Source organism: Haemaphysalis longicornis, unplaced genomic scaffold, assembly GCF_048455015.1.
Source record: "Haemaphysalis longicornis isolate Haplotype H1 unplaced genomic scaffold, Haemaphysalis longicornis Haplotype H1 scaffold_5, whole genome shotgun sequence".
NCBI classification, from domain to species: domain Eukaryota; kingdom Metazoa; phylum Arthropoda; class Arachnida; order Ixodida; family Ixodidae; genus Haemaphysalis; species Haemaphysalis longicornis.
In genome coordinates, this window is record NW_027526385.1 from 30,496,273 (window position 1) to 30,510,663 (window position 14,391).

Genomic DNA, 14,391 nt, shown 5'->3' on the forward strand with positions numbered 1-14,391 from the left:
ACAGAAAATGTACACGCAATATTTCTTCCCTAAATCCTCCACGTAGAAATATATAAGTAAAATACTAGCTGTCCCATCCGAAACTACCGTTTCTATGTTTGCTATTTGTCTATCCGACAATTAATGTGTTCTTACAATATTTCAGTTCCGCCTACGTCATTCATCTTGCGAAAAATGCAGCAGGTATGAAGCGAGCGTTAGGTTGAATGAGATCCCCAGTGCGCCCCAGAACTAGCGCCCCGTCACAGCTAAGATGTAAACAAAACGGCTCTTGAAACCCAACAGGCAAGCTGAGAGACACACGTCGTAGAAGTTGGTGCAGCGTTCGCGGCTCGCGAGCAGTGACGTCCGCCGGCGCGCGCCACATAGCGGACGAGTGCCTGAACTAAGCGTACCTACTGCTGCCATTGGAAAGCGGGCGACGCGTTAGACAATGTTTATACAGGCGGCGTTGGTTAAACCCAACAATCAATCAATTGTACGCAGCGCTTCTTTGGATGCCGCTGGATTACGTCACCGGTCTGCCTCAGGTGCGACCTGTTGAGCCAACGCCTCTCAATAGAGACAACACAACAAATTTCCATACCAAGCCTAAACCATATATTCTTGTTACGTATGCGCCGGTCTCGTGCGTTAGGTAGATGCCACTGCGTTTTATTACTTAAATGTGGGTCAAAATAGTTGTAGTCACCTTTTTTGCTGTGGTATGGCAGCTGGCCGTGAACTGGTCATACTCGGGCGGGTTGGCGGCCATGTTGGCGGCGACGTCCTTTACGTGCTGTAGGGTCACTTCGTACTCGCCGCACTGAACCTAATGATGAATTTCATAGAATATAAAAAAGTTACGATTCTTAAAACGTAACTGCTCAGAAAGGTAAGTGCGCAATAACGATGCCAGTCGAAGTTCGCCTCCAAACTCTCTATCAAAACAAAATTATAGACTCGAGTAAACACCAAGAGCTGATCACATTTATTAAAGAAAAGATTGCAACGACAGCAACTGCTGCGAAATTTAGAGTAACGTGAAGTTGCAGTTGATTGAATTTAGTCTCGGAATAAAATTTCCTCACCGAACACCTTATTTATACATAAAAAGTGTTGATGTCATTCCAACTGATACAATGTTGATAACCGTTTCGCAAGGTATTGCCTGTCTTGCTACGTATCTTTGTGCTAATCTGTGTCGCAGTGCTACTTTGTGAAAAATAAGCAACTCCATCATCGATTTGAACTCCTGGAATTTACGTCACAAATCCAGCCATCTTTTGGTTGAAAGTAGCCAGCGTAAAAGTTAAAAAAGCTCGTCCGTAAGCAATAACATACAAAGTATTTCTTCTGCTAAAATACCCATCCTTAAACCAGCTAAAAGCTCTAGAATGTATTACGAAATAATGAAGCGGCAGTGCAATTTTCTAGAAGCATGCCCAACACCTATTAAACACGAACATGCTGAAGGCCTATTTTCACACCATTAGTTCCTCGTCCCGTGAACCGGCTTGTAGAGTCGGATAAAAGATTACCTACTCTGCAAATACCACGAGAGGGATCAGCAAATTTAACTGGATATAGAATGGCTGGTTGCTAGCAATGCAGAAGCAAACATAGAATACCGTTTGGGCAAATGTGGGCACCGGCCATGTGTGAACTGTGAGGGGAATGCATTGCAAAATTCCTGAATGCACGGAGACGCTAGTTTGCAAGTCTGTTCAGAAGCATTTCTGGGCGCTGGGGACGAGCTTCTTGTGAAGGGTGGTTCTGCTTGAGGTGATTTTACATTAAGCACGGATAAAGCAAGAAGTATGACATTTGTCGTCCCTCGGCACGTTCACTTAATGCTCTGATTCTTAAAGTGATTCACGAGAGTATTGAGCCGCGTTCTTCACCCAACCGTCACCCTGGTCATAGCTTTGAACACCAAGCTGTGAAGATGAGTTTAGGTGTTGGCAGAGCGAGGCTGAATTCCCTGCTCAACGTTTAAGTGTGTGGATGAGGATTCGCATTGACTCTTCGCCATGACAATGACTCTGATGACGCAATTGGGGAAGGTATTGCCTATGTATACGGACGTTCTTGCTTACGAAATGTAAGGTTTGACGACATCTCGTCTGGTCGGGTAAAATGTTCATAGCTTAAAAAATTGGTGATTGCCGACCAAAGGTTTACTTAAAAAGCTAAAAAGACGTTTCGGATATCATACGGAAGCCTTGTTTACTGAGCGGAAAGGCGCGAAGCTCCAAGCTTTTAAGAGGTGCGTCGAAGTAATCGCCCCAGGCATCTTGCATACGTAGTCGGGAGATTGCCTGCATTGTGGTTCAGGGTTCATTCTGTAGTTTGAATAATCAGGGACTGCACATATCGGCGTGACAGCAATTTCCTTTCTCTTGCGATAACTGACGCTTCGTCCCAGCCTATTTTCTGTGTCGTGGCTTCCACGTGTTCCGCAAGCGCATTCCACGCAATCTTCTTGTTTTTCGCGCCTGTCTGCTTTTCCGCATCTCCGCCTTTCACGCCTTTCCTTCCCGCTTAGTGAACAAGGCTTCCGTATGGAAGCCTTTTTAAATAGACCTTTGGCCGGCAACCACCAGTTTCGGCAGCTAGGTATTGCTTACACCCGCTCGGAGGGAGTCATGTATCACAGCCGTTATCAGAAGGCTGCTGATGCGCATGCGTATCTTTACCTTTGTCCCCGGCTGCTGCTCTCCCTCTCGCAGGTCCATCTCGCGCACCTTGACCTCGCACTTTCCGTCCTCCTCGATGCCTTCGAAGCGCAGACTCTTGTCCGCGTCTCGCCACAGGAAGATCACCGCCCAGTGCTGGATCCAGCTGGGCAGAACGATGCTCGGGTCCTCTTCGACCATCTCCCGCAACTTGTGACTCTTCTTGAGCGGTGTCATGTGCAGGTTCACCTCGCACATCCCTCCAGCCTCGGAAGACATGTTGCTTGCCGTATTGGATGCCAACGATGCTTTACGTTAAGGGGTCAGCGGCGATTCGCCACCTGGAATGCGACAAATATGCACGCACAAACAGATTGAAAATGGCCCTGTTGGTTGTACAGCCGAGTGTATAATGTGCTGGTTCAAGTCGAAAAACAACGGTGGCAAAGATCATGAGGTTCAAAAATTAAAAAGAGCGTAAGGGCACCCAGGAGAGCGCTGGTCTAAATGTAATAATTCGTAAACAACGAAAGCTTATTATGATTAAATTAATGGTCAAGTAATATACTCGAACCCCGCCATATGAAATAAATGCAATTTTTTTGGACTCAGGGCTCAACAAGCCGAGGCTAAAAACGTTTAAAAGAGTTTTCAGAGCTCTTACCGACAGCGTGACGGTGGAAAGAGCACATACACAGAGCCGGCAGGAGCAACTGATGGGGACTAAAGAGCCCACCAGGCTTTTAACTCGGCATCCTGCCATGATGTCCCTACGCCTTGCTGAATGCTTCGCTGCGTTATCGCTTGCGTTCTCCAAGAAAGCCACTTTTTGCACGCTCGAGATACGACCGAAGAATGCCGACGTAGCATCGAGGACGTCTGCATTGCTTAGCGTATTTCATTGCCGCACCCGAGCCCACTTTACGAGTGCACCGCCCTCGCAAAAAAAACAGAAGATACTTTTTTGGAACTGTCGAGGTTAGTAGGTCTACCAACATTTATCAGAAGCTTTTTGCAGGTAACAGCAACGCCCATACAGGACAGCGCGTGGTCCTCAGTGATGATATGATGGCGAGGAGATGGTCCTCGGGTTCAACGACGCCGGTTTAAGATCAGTGGCGTAATTACACCGACGCTAACGGCGTAAGAAAGCCTGCAAAGACAGAGCCTGTGCAACCTAAGTGCGGCTCGTTGGTTTTGGCTTGAATACATATTACTAATGAAAAAATCGGAAGGAAGATGCACACAGGACGTTCGGTCGACTTGAACTGATCAAAAACTCGCGGTTGAATTCCAGTAGTCGTCCTGTGTGCATCTTCCTCCGTCCGTGTCTTTTTTTCGCTAGAAATATGTCTTCTACGAACGGAGTAAGATATTTTCGTGGTTCCACGGCCAGAAGTTGCGGGTTTTGTTCCCGGCATTCGTCAAAGCTCTGGTCGTGACGGGAAAAACCATAAATACCTGGCCACGCTAAAGATCCCCCCCACTCTTAAAAAAGGCTTTGGAATTCTCTAACGCAGTGGTTCTCAAATGGGGGTCCGCGGACCCCAGGAGGTCCGCAAGAGCATTTCAGGGTTCCGCGAGGCCTCCCTCAAAACCTTTTTCCCCTACCCTTCTTTTCTCGATTTTGCCAGCACTTGCTTGCACTGCAAAAAGGTGGCTTCGCCGCATCACATGTACATTTAGCTTCTCCACGTAGCACACATTTTAACATCTGCTTTTTTTACGTCACGCCAGCTGTGAGAAGGAAAAACAGGCAACGTATAGGTGCGTGGAAGACTTTTGAATTCAAGAGCAAATTGTTTAATATTATGACGCGCATCTTCATTAACGTCAAGCCGAAAAGCCGGGCATTGAATAAGTGTATGGGTGACGTAAGCTGCAAGTGCAAATTGTTTGGCATCATGGACACCGATTAACATATGCTCTATCGTGGGGTCCCCCATCGCTTTTGCAAGCCCAAAAGGGGTCCCCGGGGAAGTCATGGCTGAGAACCACTGAACACTAGCAAGTTACTTGCCCCCCGTAAACCCTACATTCCGGCGTAGTCGGTGCAACAATGAAGAATATGGCACACACCTTCATGCATGTCTACCCATAGACAAAGAAGATAATGCACATGGGAGGCATAACCATCCGATTCATCATTGAAACTAGGAGCTATTAAAAACTGTGTAATTCACTAACTGCTCTGAAACGATGGCCAGAGTAGACCAGAAAAAATGCGGGTATTTTATTTAACCTGAGTAATTTCATTCAGAGCCGCCGCCCATTTATGCGTTCCCAACCGAACGATACAATATTGAGCTTCTCGCTTCAACATTATTTCACTATCCCTTTGCGACACGCATAAGGATGTAGCCGTTAGGAGAATTGTAACTGCCTGTGTATGCTTTTGATACCAAAATTTCACTTAAAAGCCCCAAACAACTCGATCTCACAAGCAGTTAACAAATTAGGTCATGTCCTAATCGTAAAGACGCCATCGTAAACGTGACCACCGTTTCCAAGCCATTGCTATAATAAAACCTATGGACATTATTGTGATCTGTAACCCCTATATAATAAATTAACAGCTTCCGTTTTGCTTTATTGAACGTTTAACTAAACAGATAACGTTGATTAGATTGTTTTATAATCGTTCATTAGATAGTTTTAACGTTATAAGGTAGCTTAAACGTCAATTAGATAGTTTTAGATAGTTTTATAGATAATTAGACAGAAAACTAGAAATAAAACCAAGAACAGCTACTTGACGCACCGTAGAACGCCGAGGCGTACATGTTGCTCTCTTGTTTTGGTAAAGCATTTGGTGCGACATTCACGAGATAACAGCACTGCTCCGTAGAGCGGGAAATGCGAATCCTGGCTGAGCGGTTCAAGTCGGCACGACGATGATTGTGACTCACAAAATACTCTTAAAATTCGCGTGCACGCCGTGTCGCAAAAAGTAAACTTTGAAAGCCTTCACAACAGTTCTCCCTTTCCTTGGTCACCAAAGATCGACAAAACGTAACTCGGTATTTTTGAACCCTCTGTGTATAAACGTGCATCTTCACACCCCCTTATCAAAAATGCCGAAAGCAGCTCTCCTGATGCAAACCAATATCTCTGGGCCACTTACCCGAGCTTTTGGCGGGCACGTTTCAAACTAAAGCGCCACGACGGAGAAGCCAAAAGGTGGAGAATATTGAGCGACAGCCGGACCTCTACAGAGCTAAAGGATGTCTGCGGTCCCGGGGTTGACCGCCCGCTTGCCGGCTCGAAAGACAAGCTTAAAAAAAAAAGATGGTGACGTGGCTTAGTGCAGACGTGTACATGCTTGCCACACGTGCTTATTATTGATTCGAGGGCGGAGCGGGGCCGGCGCCAGCCGTGGTTCCCTCGGAGCCAAGAGCCCGGAATGGGCAGGGGCGTTGGCTCGATAGATACACAAGGCCGGAGAGGCAGACGGACCGGACGCCTGCGCGATATGTTAAGACCTCGTTGCGACACGTGCAGAGAGGTTCTCAGCGTTACAAGTTTCGACACAGAAGGCTACGTGGCAAAAATGTTTTGCCGCTCGCTCTCGGGTGTGTTTTGGATACTGGAACACCGAATTAACACGCACGCACGCACCCACTTTTAAAAGCGAAGCCCTTCAGGTGCTGGGGCTTTTGGCGTCTCTTGTCGTCGTCGTAATCGTCGTCTCATGTAGTCTCATGTAGTCTCATGTAGTCATCGTCGTCTCATGTAACACAGGGAAACTCATTTACGCCTCTCGCTAGAACGTAACGGGTACTAAAACAACCCCGGGACACTCGTTTGCGTGTCGCGCTGTTCAAAGACAAGAGACTTTTACAGCAAAGCTGCCTGCCTTAGCCCCCCCCCCCCCCCCCCCCAATGTTTCATAACCGTTGGCAAATACGCCTAGGCACCAAGAATACCCTTATACATTGCATGCCTCGCCTCTCCCTAGGTTTCACGTTAATGGAGGGGGCCCGGGATTTCTTTAATTACAACGCCACTGCTATTAATGCCTCTGAAGCACGCCAGTACTCTTGTCGGTGCTAACAAAAAAAAAATTGGGCCCACCCCCCCGCGAGGGGGACTCGAGTAAATGCGTCACATAGGGGGTGGGTGTATTGCGTTAACGTTTAGTGTTTGGGGAGTTGGTGGTAGTGAATGCGTTGTATCAGCAGCTTCTTGACATAGTTTGAATGAGTCAAGGATATAAGGCGCGTTCGTAGCCTTTGATTCTGTGTCGGCTTTGTGGCGCAGTGGGAAGAGCACCATGTAACTTGCGTTCCGCCCGCAGGGTCGTGGGATCGAAACCAGGCGCCGATAACTATTAAGTGCAATGCACTTAAGCGACCCTGAACCTGCGTCCACCGGCGATGTCCGCGCACGTGGAGATGGGCGCGCGCAGCCTGGCCGCTGACATGGCACATACCCACGTGGGGGATTGGCCAGGAATCTCCTCGTCTTCCTTGGCAACGGGGGGAGATGGACGCGCGCTGCCTGGCCGCTGACATGGCACATACCCACGTGGGGGATTGGCCAAGAATCGGGCGTGAGAAGGGCTAATGCACCTGCTTAAAGGAGTACTGACACGAAATTTCAAAGCTGAGATCCGCTCTAGCAATCAAGTACAACGACAACACAAATAGGTGTCTGTGAATAAATGCATCTTTCTTTCTTTGTAGTTGTGTGTGTGTGTGTGTGTGTGTGATCTCTCTTTCGCGAACATTACCGAACCGCGCAAATTCAACTCGTGCATTCGCACTTTCACATTCTTCCCCTCGGGGAAATGTGGGGAATTTTTTTTATTTTTGTTTATAGTGTAGGGGGAGGGGTGCGGACCTGCGCCTCGCCGGCTGGCTGCGGACAACGCCGAGGGACGACGGGTGACAGTGCGAGTTGAAGAAATGCTCTGCATTTAAAATTGCTTGCACTTGGAGCTGCATATCTGTTTGAATATGCGAAAGCTTTACATTTTGTTTTGAGCTACGCAGTCCGCTGTGCATTATGTACGCAGGGCACTGTGCAGTTCGCTGTGCATTGAGATTATGACATTCTATTTCCGTAATGTCTCGGACAGTTATATAGCTCCGGTTTTTTTAAATGACAATGATAATTATATATATAGTAAAAAGGGGCGCAATAAAAAAACATCACAAGTTTACTTCGAAAACATAAATTTACATCGACGTTTCGGTCGGGGACCGTCCTTTATCAAGAGTGATATTTTACAGAATGGAAGTGGTTTATATACAGTTCAAGCACTTGAGGTTCCGGGGCGGTGACATACGTTTAAGATTGGAAGCGAGGAGGAAGAGAGAATAGAGCATTGAAAAGAGCCAGCAATAAGGAAGCACAAAATAGAAAAGCATAAATATGTGAGAGAGGGGGATGGAAAGGCAGCGGTGGGGACAGGCAAACTAAAAATAACCGAGAGGACACGAGAAACCGAAGCTTAGGAGCGATGGGAGACACATAATTGCGTGGTCGACAGGGATGGCCGACAGGGGCGGCGAGTTGTACTTGCCCGCGGCCATCGCCGGCGAACAAAATGCAAGGGGTGTTGTACGTGCGCGCGCTTCCAAGACTTCCGTGCGGGGGAGCGCGTGTTTTTCTTCAGCCCTCAAAGCCGCACCGCCATCCACTCCCCCCCCCCCCCCCCCACTTCCTGCTCAGTTCGCGGAAGCCGTAATGTGTCGCCGTGTCGGAGAAACCTGGGAAGAAACAGGCCGCCCCCAGTCGCGCCGGCGACAAGATAAGCTATCCGACTCGGACATAATCACTCTCACTCTCATTCGGACTTTCGGATAGCTTATCTTGTCGCCGGCGCGACTGGGGGCGGCCTGTTTCTAGACATACGGGTACCATGCTTTATTAGACTGCGGTTGTTTTAGCCAGCTTTGGGGTAGTTATCTTTGTTCCTTTCGTTTGCAACAAACTAGAAATCATATCTGCGGTAAGACGATATCTCCTGCTCAGCGGCCTAACCAACGCTATTCTGGATGATGCCGGGCATGCTTACTCATAATTTATGAGCGTAGATTCGATACAAGCCTTGTATAAACTAAACCTCGAATTGAGCGGGTCGGAATTAACATTAGGAGTTGCGAGCTTGACTTGTATCCAACTATAATCCCGAGAGCATGATTTTGCTACATGTCGATGCTTCCCTGAGTAGCGAGAATTTACTGGAAACACTGGTTTTAATATTTAAAAGAGAATCGAACGTGGGCTTTTGATGACAGCTCCAATACTTACGTGCCACTCACCCTTATTGGGCAAACGGGCATGGTGGGCTGGTATGCTGAACTGCAGCCAAAGGAAGTTTGGGGGATCGGCCCAGAACTGCTGACTACAGCTGCCATTATAACAGTGGGAAAGACCATTCTTAACTCAGCACTCACTTATATATATATATATATATATATATATATATATATATATATATATATATATATATATATATATATATATATATATATATATATATATATATATATTGATTGTAACCAGGAAGACTAGCCACCATCGACGTAACGCTACCAGCGCAGCTACACAGCGGTGAAGTTGGAAGAACAGCCAGCGGAGCGTATTCCCTCAGGCGACCTGCATCACCATCATGGCAAGACTCAAGATCATCATCACCAGTCTGTTGTCACGAGAGCTGAGCGCGCACGGGAGAACCCCTTCGGACTCAGCTGAGCCTCTCTGCGGTTCAACGCCTTGCTGCCGTCCTGCCAATAAACCTCGCCATAATATATATATATATATATATATATGTAGAGATTTCGATTAGTTTTGCAACGGGCCAGAAGAAACGTTCAGGTAAAAGATAAGAACAACTTTGCGGTTAACTTGTTTATTATAAATTAGTCCAACAGTTTCGGAAGTGGAACGGATTGTCCCTGAGGAAGGAAATTCCACTTCCGAAACTGTTAAACTAATTTATAATAAACAAGTTAACCGCAACGTTGTTCTTAGCTTTTACCTATATATATATATATATATATATATATATATATATATATATATATATATATATATATATATATATATCTATATATATATATATATATATAGTAAAAAATGGGTATAGCTTCTAACAGTTTTGTTAGAAGCTATACCCATTTTTTACTATTTGCTACGGCAAACAAAGACAGCCCTTTACGCAATCAATATATATATATATATATATAGCGAATTAGAATAGGAAATGAGGGGCTCGTTGAAATAAGACAGAAATAAGAGTTGGCAGTCAAGAAAACCTGGGAAAGCAAAGGGGAGGTTGTGGTAGGTCATTAAAACAGATAAAGAATTTGGAAAGAAAGTGGAGAAAAAATGCCCGCCCGGTGGGATCCAAACCCACGACCTCCAGAATACCGGTCTGGTGCGATAACCACTACGCTACCGGCGGGGCGATCTTCCCCTCAACTTTCTGGGGTATTTATGTTAAGCTTTTTTGTTTCCTGTGCTTGGGGGTGTTAGCCAGCGCCACTCGGACTACCCGGGGTGAAGGGGACCTTCTTTTTTCAGTTCTTTTTTTTCTCCACTTTCTTTCTTTCCATATTCTTTATCTCTTGCAATGACCTACCACAACCTCCCCTTTGCTTTCAGAGATTTTATTGACTCCCAACTCATATATATATATATATATAAGAGAAGAAAAACTTCGAACAAGGTAAAAGCACGATTGTGGCCTACGTTTCAGCAAAGAGAACTTGCTTTCCTCAGGGCAATGGTAAAAGCACGATTGTGGCCTACGTTTCAGCAAAGAGAACTTGCTTTCCTCAGGGCAATCTCGAGAGATTGCCCTGAGGAAAGCAAGTTCTCTTTGCTGAAACGTAGGCCACAATCGTGCTTTTACCTTGTTCGAAGTTTTTCTTCTCTTGTGTTCTCTACCATCTTCAAAGTTCTACTACTCCCTATATATATATATATATATATAGGGTTTGGAAATGAGGGGCTCGTTCGGAAATACAGAACGAAATGCTACAACGCCAAACAAAGCATAGGGGAATAGTTAGACTATTTTTACCGTTAGTGACGTTACATTATTTTTTTTATTAATTACGTGAGAAAGACAGAAAGAAAAACACGCGCTCAGAGTGGGGACCGAACCCACGCCTTTCGATTCGATCTCGAATGCCTTACCAATTCGGCTATCTGGGCGACTGTGTACTCCTTCACTTTCTGGGGTATTTATATTTACTACAACTGTATCTGAAGCTTGAGGGTGGTAGCCAGCGCCACTCAGACTACACGGGGAGAAGGGGACCTTCTTTTCAACCTCCGGGGCGTGACGCGAACGTCTACAGCCTGTCATAAGCGGGTAACTGGCGGGAAACCCTCTTATGCTACCTTGGCATCAAGGCTGCCAGAACCGAGGCCCTCGCTAAGCTTTCGCACGATAATAGGGTTTGGAAATGAGGGGCTCGTTAGGAAATACAGAAAGAAATGCCGACAGTCTACACTGCCAAAGAAAGCATAGGGGAATGGTTAGACTAATTATTACCGTTAGTGACGTTACATTATTTGTTGTTAATTACGTGAGAAAGAAAGAAAGAAAAACACGCGCTCAGAGTGGGGACCAAACCCACGCCTGGGTTCGGTCCCCAGGGCGTGGGTTCAGTGCAATGAGCTACCACAATGACCTATATATATATATGTATATATATATATATATATATATATATATATATATATATATATATATAGAGAGAGAGAGAGAGAGAGAGAGAGAGAGAGAGAGAGAGAGATACAAAGAGTGAAATCACGAAGAAAAAGTTCCGGCATTTTTGCACCACCCCATTCCATAGGGCCGCTTTCCCGTGCAAGCCGGGTGAACCTCCAGGGTCCCAGTTTCTTCTTTTTCTCTCCAGGCTCGAAAAATGAAGTCCTTCTGAGCCCCTGAGTTGAAGCTGTCCGGAGCTACCTCCGACAGCAGAGCGTATTTGTGGTGTTTTTTACCGAGCGTCAGATAACACGGCAGGTCCACGCTGTATGAAATGAGTTGGAAGGATTTCCGCATTTATTGAATGCGTTTGTGCGTGTTTGAGGGAACATTTATGGTAGCCTGGAAATGTTTGGGTGAGCGTTTGTCTGCATTCATCTCAGCGCACGAATCAGTAATGCGATATCTTCATGAAAGCAGCTTGATACATGTGAAGTAATGTTAAACCATCGCGAGGGGAAGCTATAAGGCTTTCGCATTCAAATAACGTAAGCGGACGTCGGTTTACTCAAAAACCGTGGGCTGTGTCGCGTAGGTCTAGAGTAATGCTTAGGTCACCCACCTGTCACCGTGCGTTGCTGGGTTTGATTCTCGTTGGGGCCATTGAATACAGTTGCCATTGTGATTACATAATCCTCTTGAGTAAGTATGTGACCAGGCCGACTTCCATTCAGAACTCCGTACTTGAAGCTACAAAACTGTATTTTGGTAGCTTGACCGAACCTCCAGGACACAAACAATGTAGCAGTAACTTATAGCCAGGGCCTTCATGCTGTCGCTTACAATTGTAAGCAGTCTTGATTAGGTGCACCTTGAAAGTCGTGTTTTGTGGCAGCGTAAGTGTAGGGTGGTTATTATACCGCTTGCTTCTTACGTCACTTCTTTGAGTATAATTTCCTTGGCTTTGCGGTTTTTTTCTTACTGAGTTGAAGGCACATGGAAACTGTGGATGATGGTGCTGCTTGCAACGCCTGGTTTTTGGTCTTAAGTTGCGTAATAACGCTCACGCATCGAAATGATACTGCCCCGTTTGAACACGCTGGGCTTCATTCAAAAATTACCGTAGTTCGCGGCCTTTCGGCGCCAGCCGCCTCAGCGGAGCAAAAAAACATACTTATCCACTACTTGACGATTTTATTTTGGCCACCGGAAACCCACTCTCCCTCTGACGAATTGTATCTTTCTATTTGCTGTCTTTATTTCTGTTGCTATTTTCGTTCTGCATTTTAAAGCAAGTAGCCACTTCTCAAGCTTTAGGCCAATCTCCCTCCTTGGGTATGACACACTACTGCGAAGTACAGAAATGGAAAGATGAAGGGCGTTTCGGAGGAACTTATTCTTCTTTGTTTATTTATTTCTCTCTTTCCCTTTTTTGTTTCGTTCTAATATTGACTGATTGCCAAATTCGAGCACAATAGAATAAAAGTATCCAATTTTTTTCTAATTTTGCTCGAATCATCCACCTAAGCAGTTATCTCTTTCGGTTTCACGACTGATGTTTGGCCGATCCCCTGTTTGGGTATGCGCCATAAATTTTAAGGTACACCACCACCACCCCCAACGCCAGGTAGGGTTTGGAACGCCCCACAAAAGACCTCATTACACAGAATTGAGGGTTCTTCGTCGACAGGAATTGATTCGCGCAACAAGGTTACCCTACCGGAACCGACGGAAAGCCTGAGGGAACTTGCGTAAGTTTGCTGTCTCTATCCATGGCGCGAAAGTTGGTACCGCCTTCCGAAGCTTCGGCAGCCCTATTAGATGCGATGTTATTGCTCGCTATTGATCGTGCTCTACTTATATTCTCGTTCTCTTTGGGCTTTCCGGCTTCGTAAGCTTTCATTTGGGCGAGATTGTGGAGGACTTTCTGCCAAAATGTCATTGTGAAAAGTTAAAAAACATCGCTCTTTGTCTGTTGTTTAAAGACTAATGCTTTAGGCACGACAATGTGCACCCTGCCACCAACCGCTATACGCACGATCACACACATTCTTCAGGGTTGGCTACGGAGAAGTGTCCGTGTGCGTTTATGGTGTCGAGGTATACTACCTTCGATATCTGTGCAGCATCTTTGTCTTCGAACCCAATGGCTCCGAGATTGTCTTTTTTTCTTTCTTTCACGGGTAACTTTTATTAAGGTAATCGCTCAGTTTATTAAATTTCTACGCATTTTTCTTAGGCGTACTGGTATTGTAATTTCTAGGTGGCTAGCGGTACAGGACACACAAAGCGTTACTCCTAACTTGGGGAATTCTCTCTTTTATGACAATAAATCAATTCGTTTCACTCCTATGCAGTACTTTAAGAAGCTGGGGTGAGGCCGTACCTTCGATCTCGATGTGCACAGTGTGTGTGCAAAACAACGTAGTTTTCATTATGGAGACTAACAAGGTCATGCGTATAGCCATTCATCTAAGGTTGCACGACGTCGTGCCTATAGAAACAGCCATTCGCTCTTTGTCCACTGTTTAAAACGTTCTAATGTCACAAACTAGCGATTGATTAGGACTGAATTGCTTTCCCTACGGATCTTTGAACTCAACATTTCTAGACATGAACCAAGAGCACGGCGGCAGATTTTACAGAGAAAAAAAATGGCCCTTAGTTGGTTGGCACATTTGCCTCTTGAGTTGCAAATGCACGTGTTCTAAAAGCTGACCCCAATGCGTCGTGCCGCAGAAGGAAATGGGCATCGCCGGGACGACCAAGTCATGGAAAAGGAGCGCTTGGTGCCTGAGAGCAAACAGATACGTCGCCCTCATCTGCAGCTCAATTGCCGTTGTCATCTTCTTCAGGGTGTGGATGTGAGCACATATATTGACCTTTACAATTTTTATGTTCCCAGAAGCGCCTGATGCACGTCTTAACGGGACTCTGAAGCTAATTTGTTAAGCTCCTGTTTGGATTAAACAGCATAGACTAACTAAAATAAACACATTTTCGTCGTTTATCCAGGCGATAAGCTGGTAGGTAATTTATAAAGCCTCCCACCCCAAAAACTAT

General features: G+C 45.8%; 1 protein-coding gene and 1 non-coding gene across 6 annotated transcripts in view; both read right to left on the bottom strand.

Annotated features, from left to right (window-relative positions):
• The window catches only part of LOC144138025 (uncharacterized), a 490,339-nt gene that overhangs the window by 5,227 nt on the left and 470,721 nt on the right, over positions 1 to 14,391 (bottom strand). The window contains exons 1-3 of one of the 5 annotated variants that reach the window (XM_077670075.1): positions 5,782 to 6,006; positions 2,679 to 2,998; positions 692 to 811 (exon numbers count right to left, since the gene is read on the bottom strand). In XM_077670075.1, the coding sequence (XP_077526201.1) occupies positions 692 to 811; positions 2,679 to 2,936 (378 nt within the window). In that variant the 5' untranslated portion in view covers positions 2,937 to 2,998; positions 5,782 to 6,006. Of the gene's footprint in view, positions 1 to 691; positions 812 to 2,678; positions 2,999 to 3,321; positions 3,448 to 5,781; positions 6,029 to 14,391 lie in introns of those variants that run through there. The other 4 variants (XM_077670074.1, XM_077670071.1, XM_077670072.1 and 1 more) reach the window with 4 other exon arrangements.
• Positions 10,755 to 10,826, bottom strand: Trnar-ucg (transfer RNA arginine (anticodon UCG)). Its single transcript has one exon. It is a non-coding gene; the product is annotated as a tRNA-Arg (tRNA).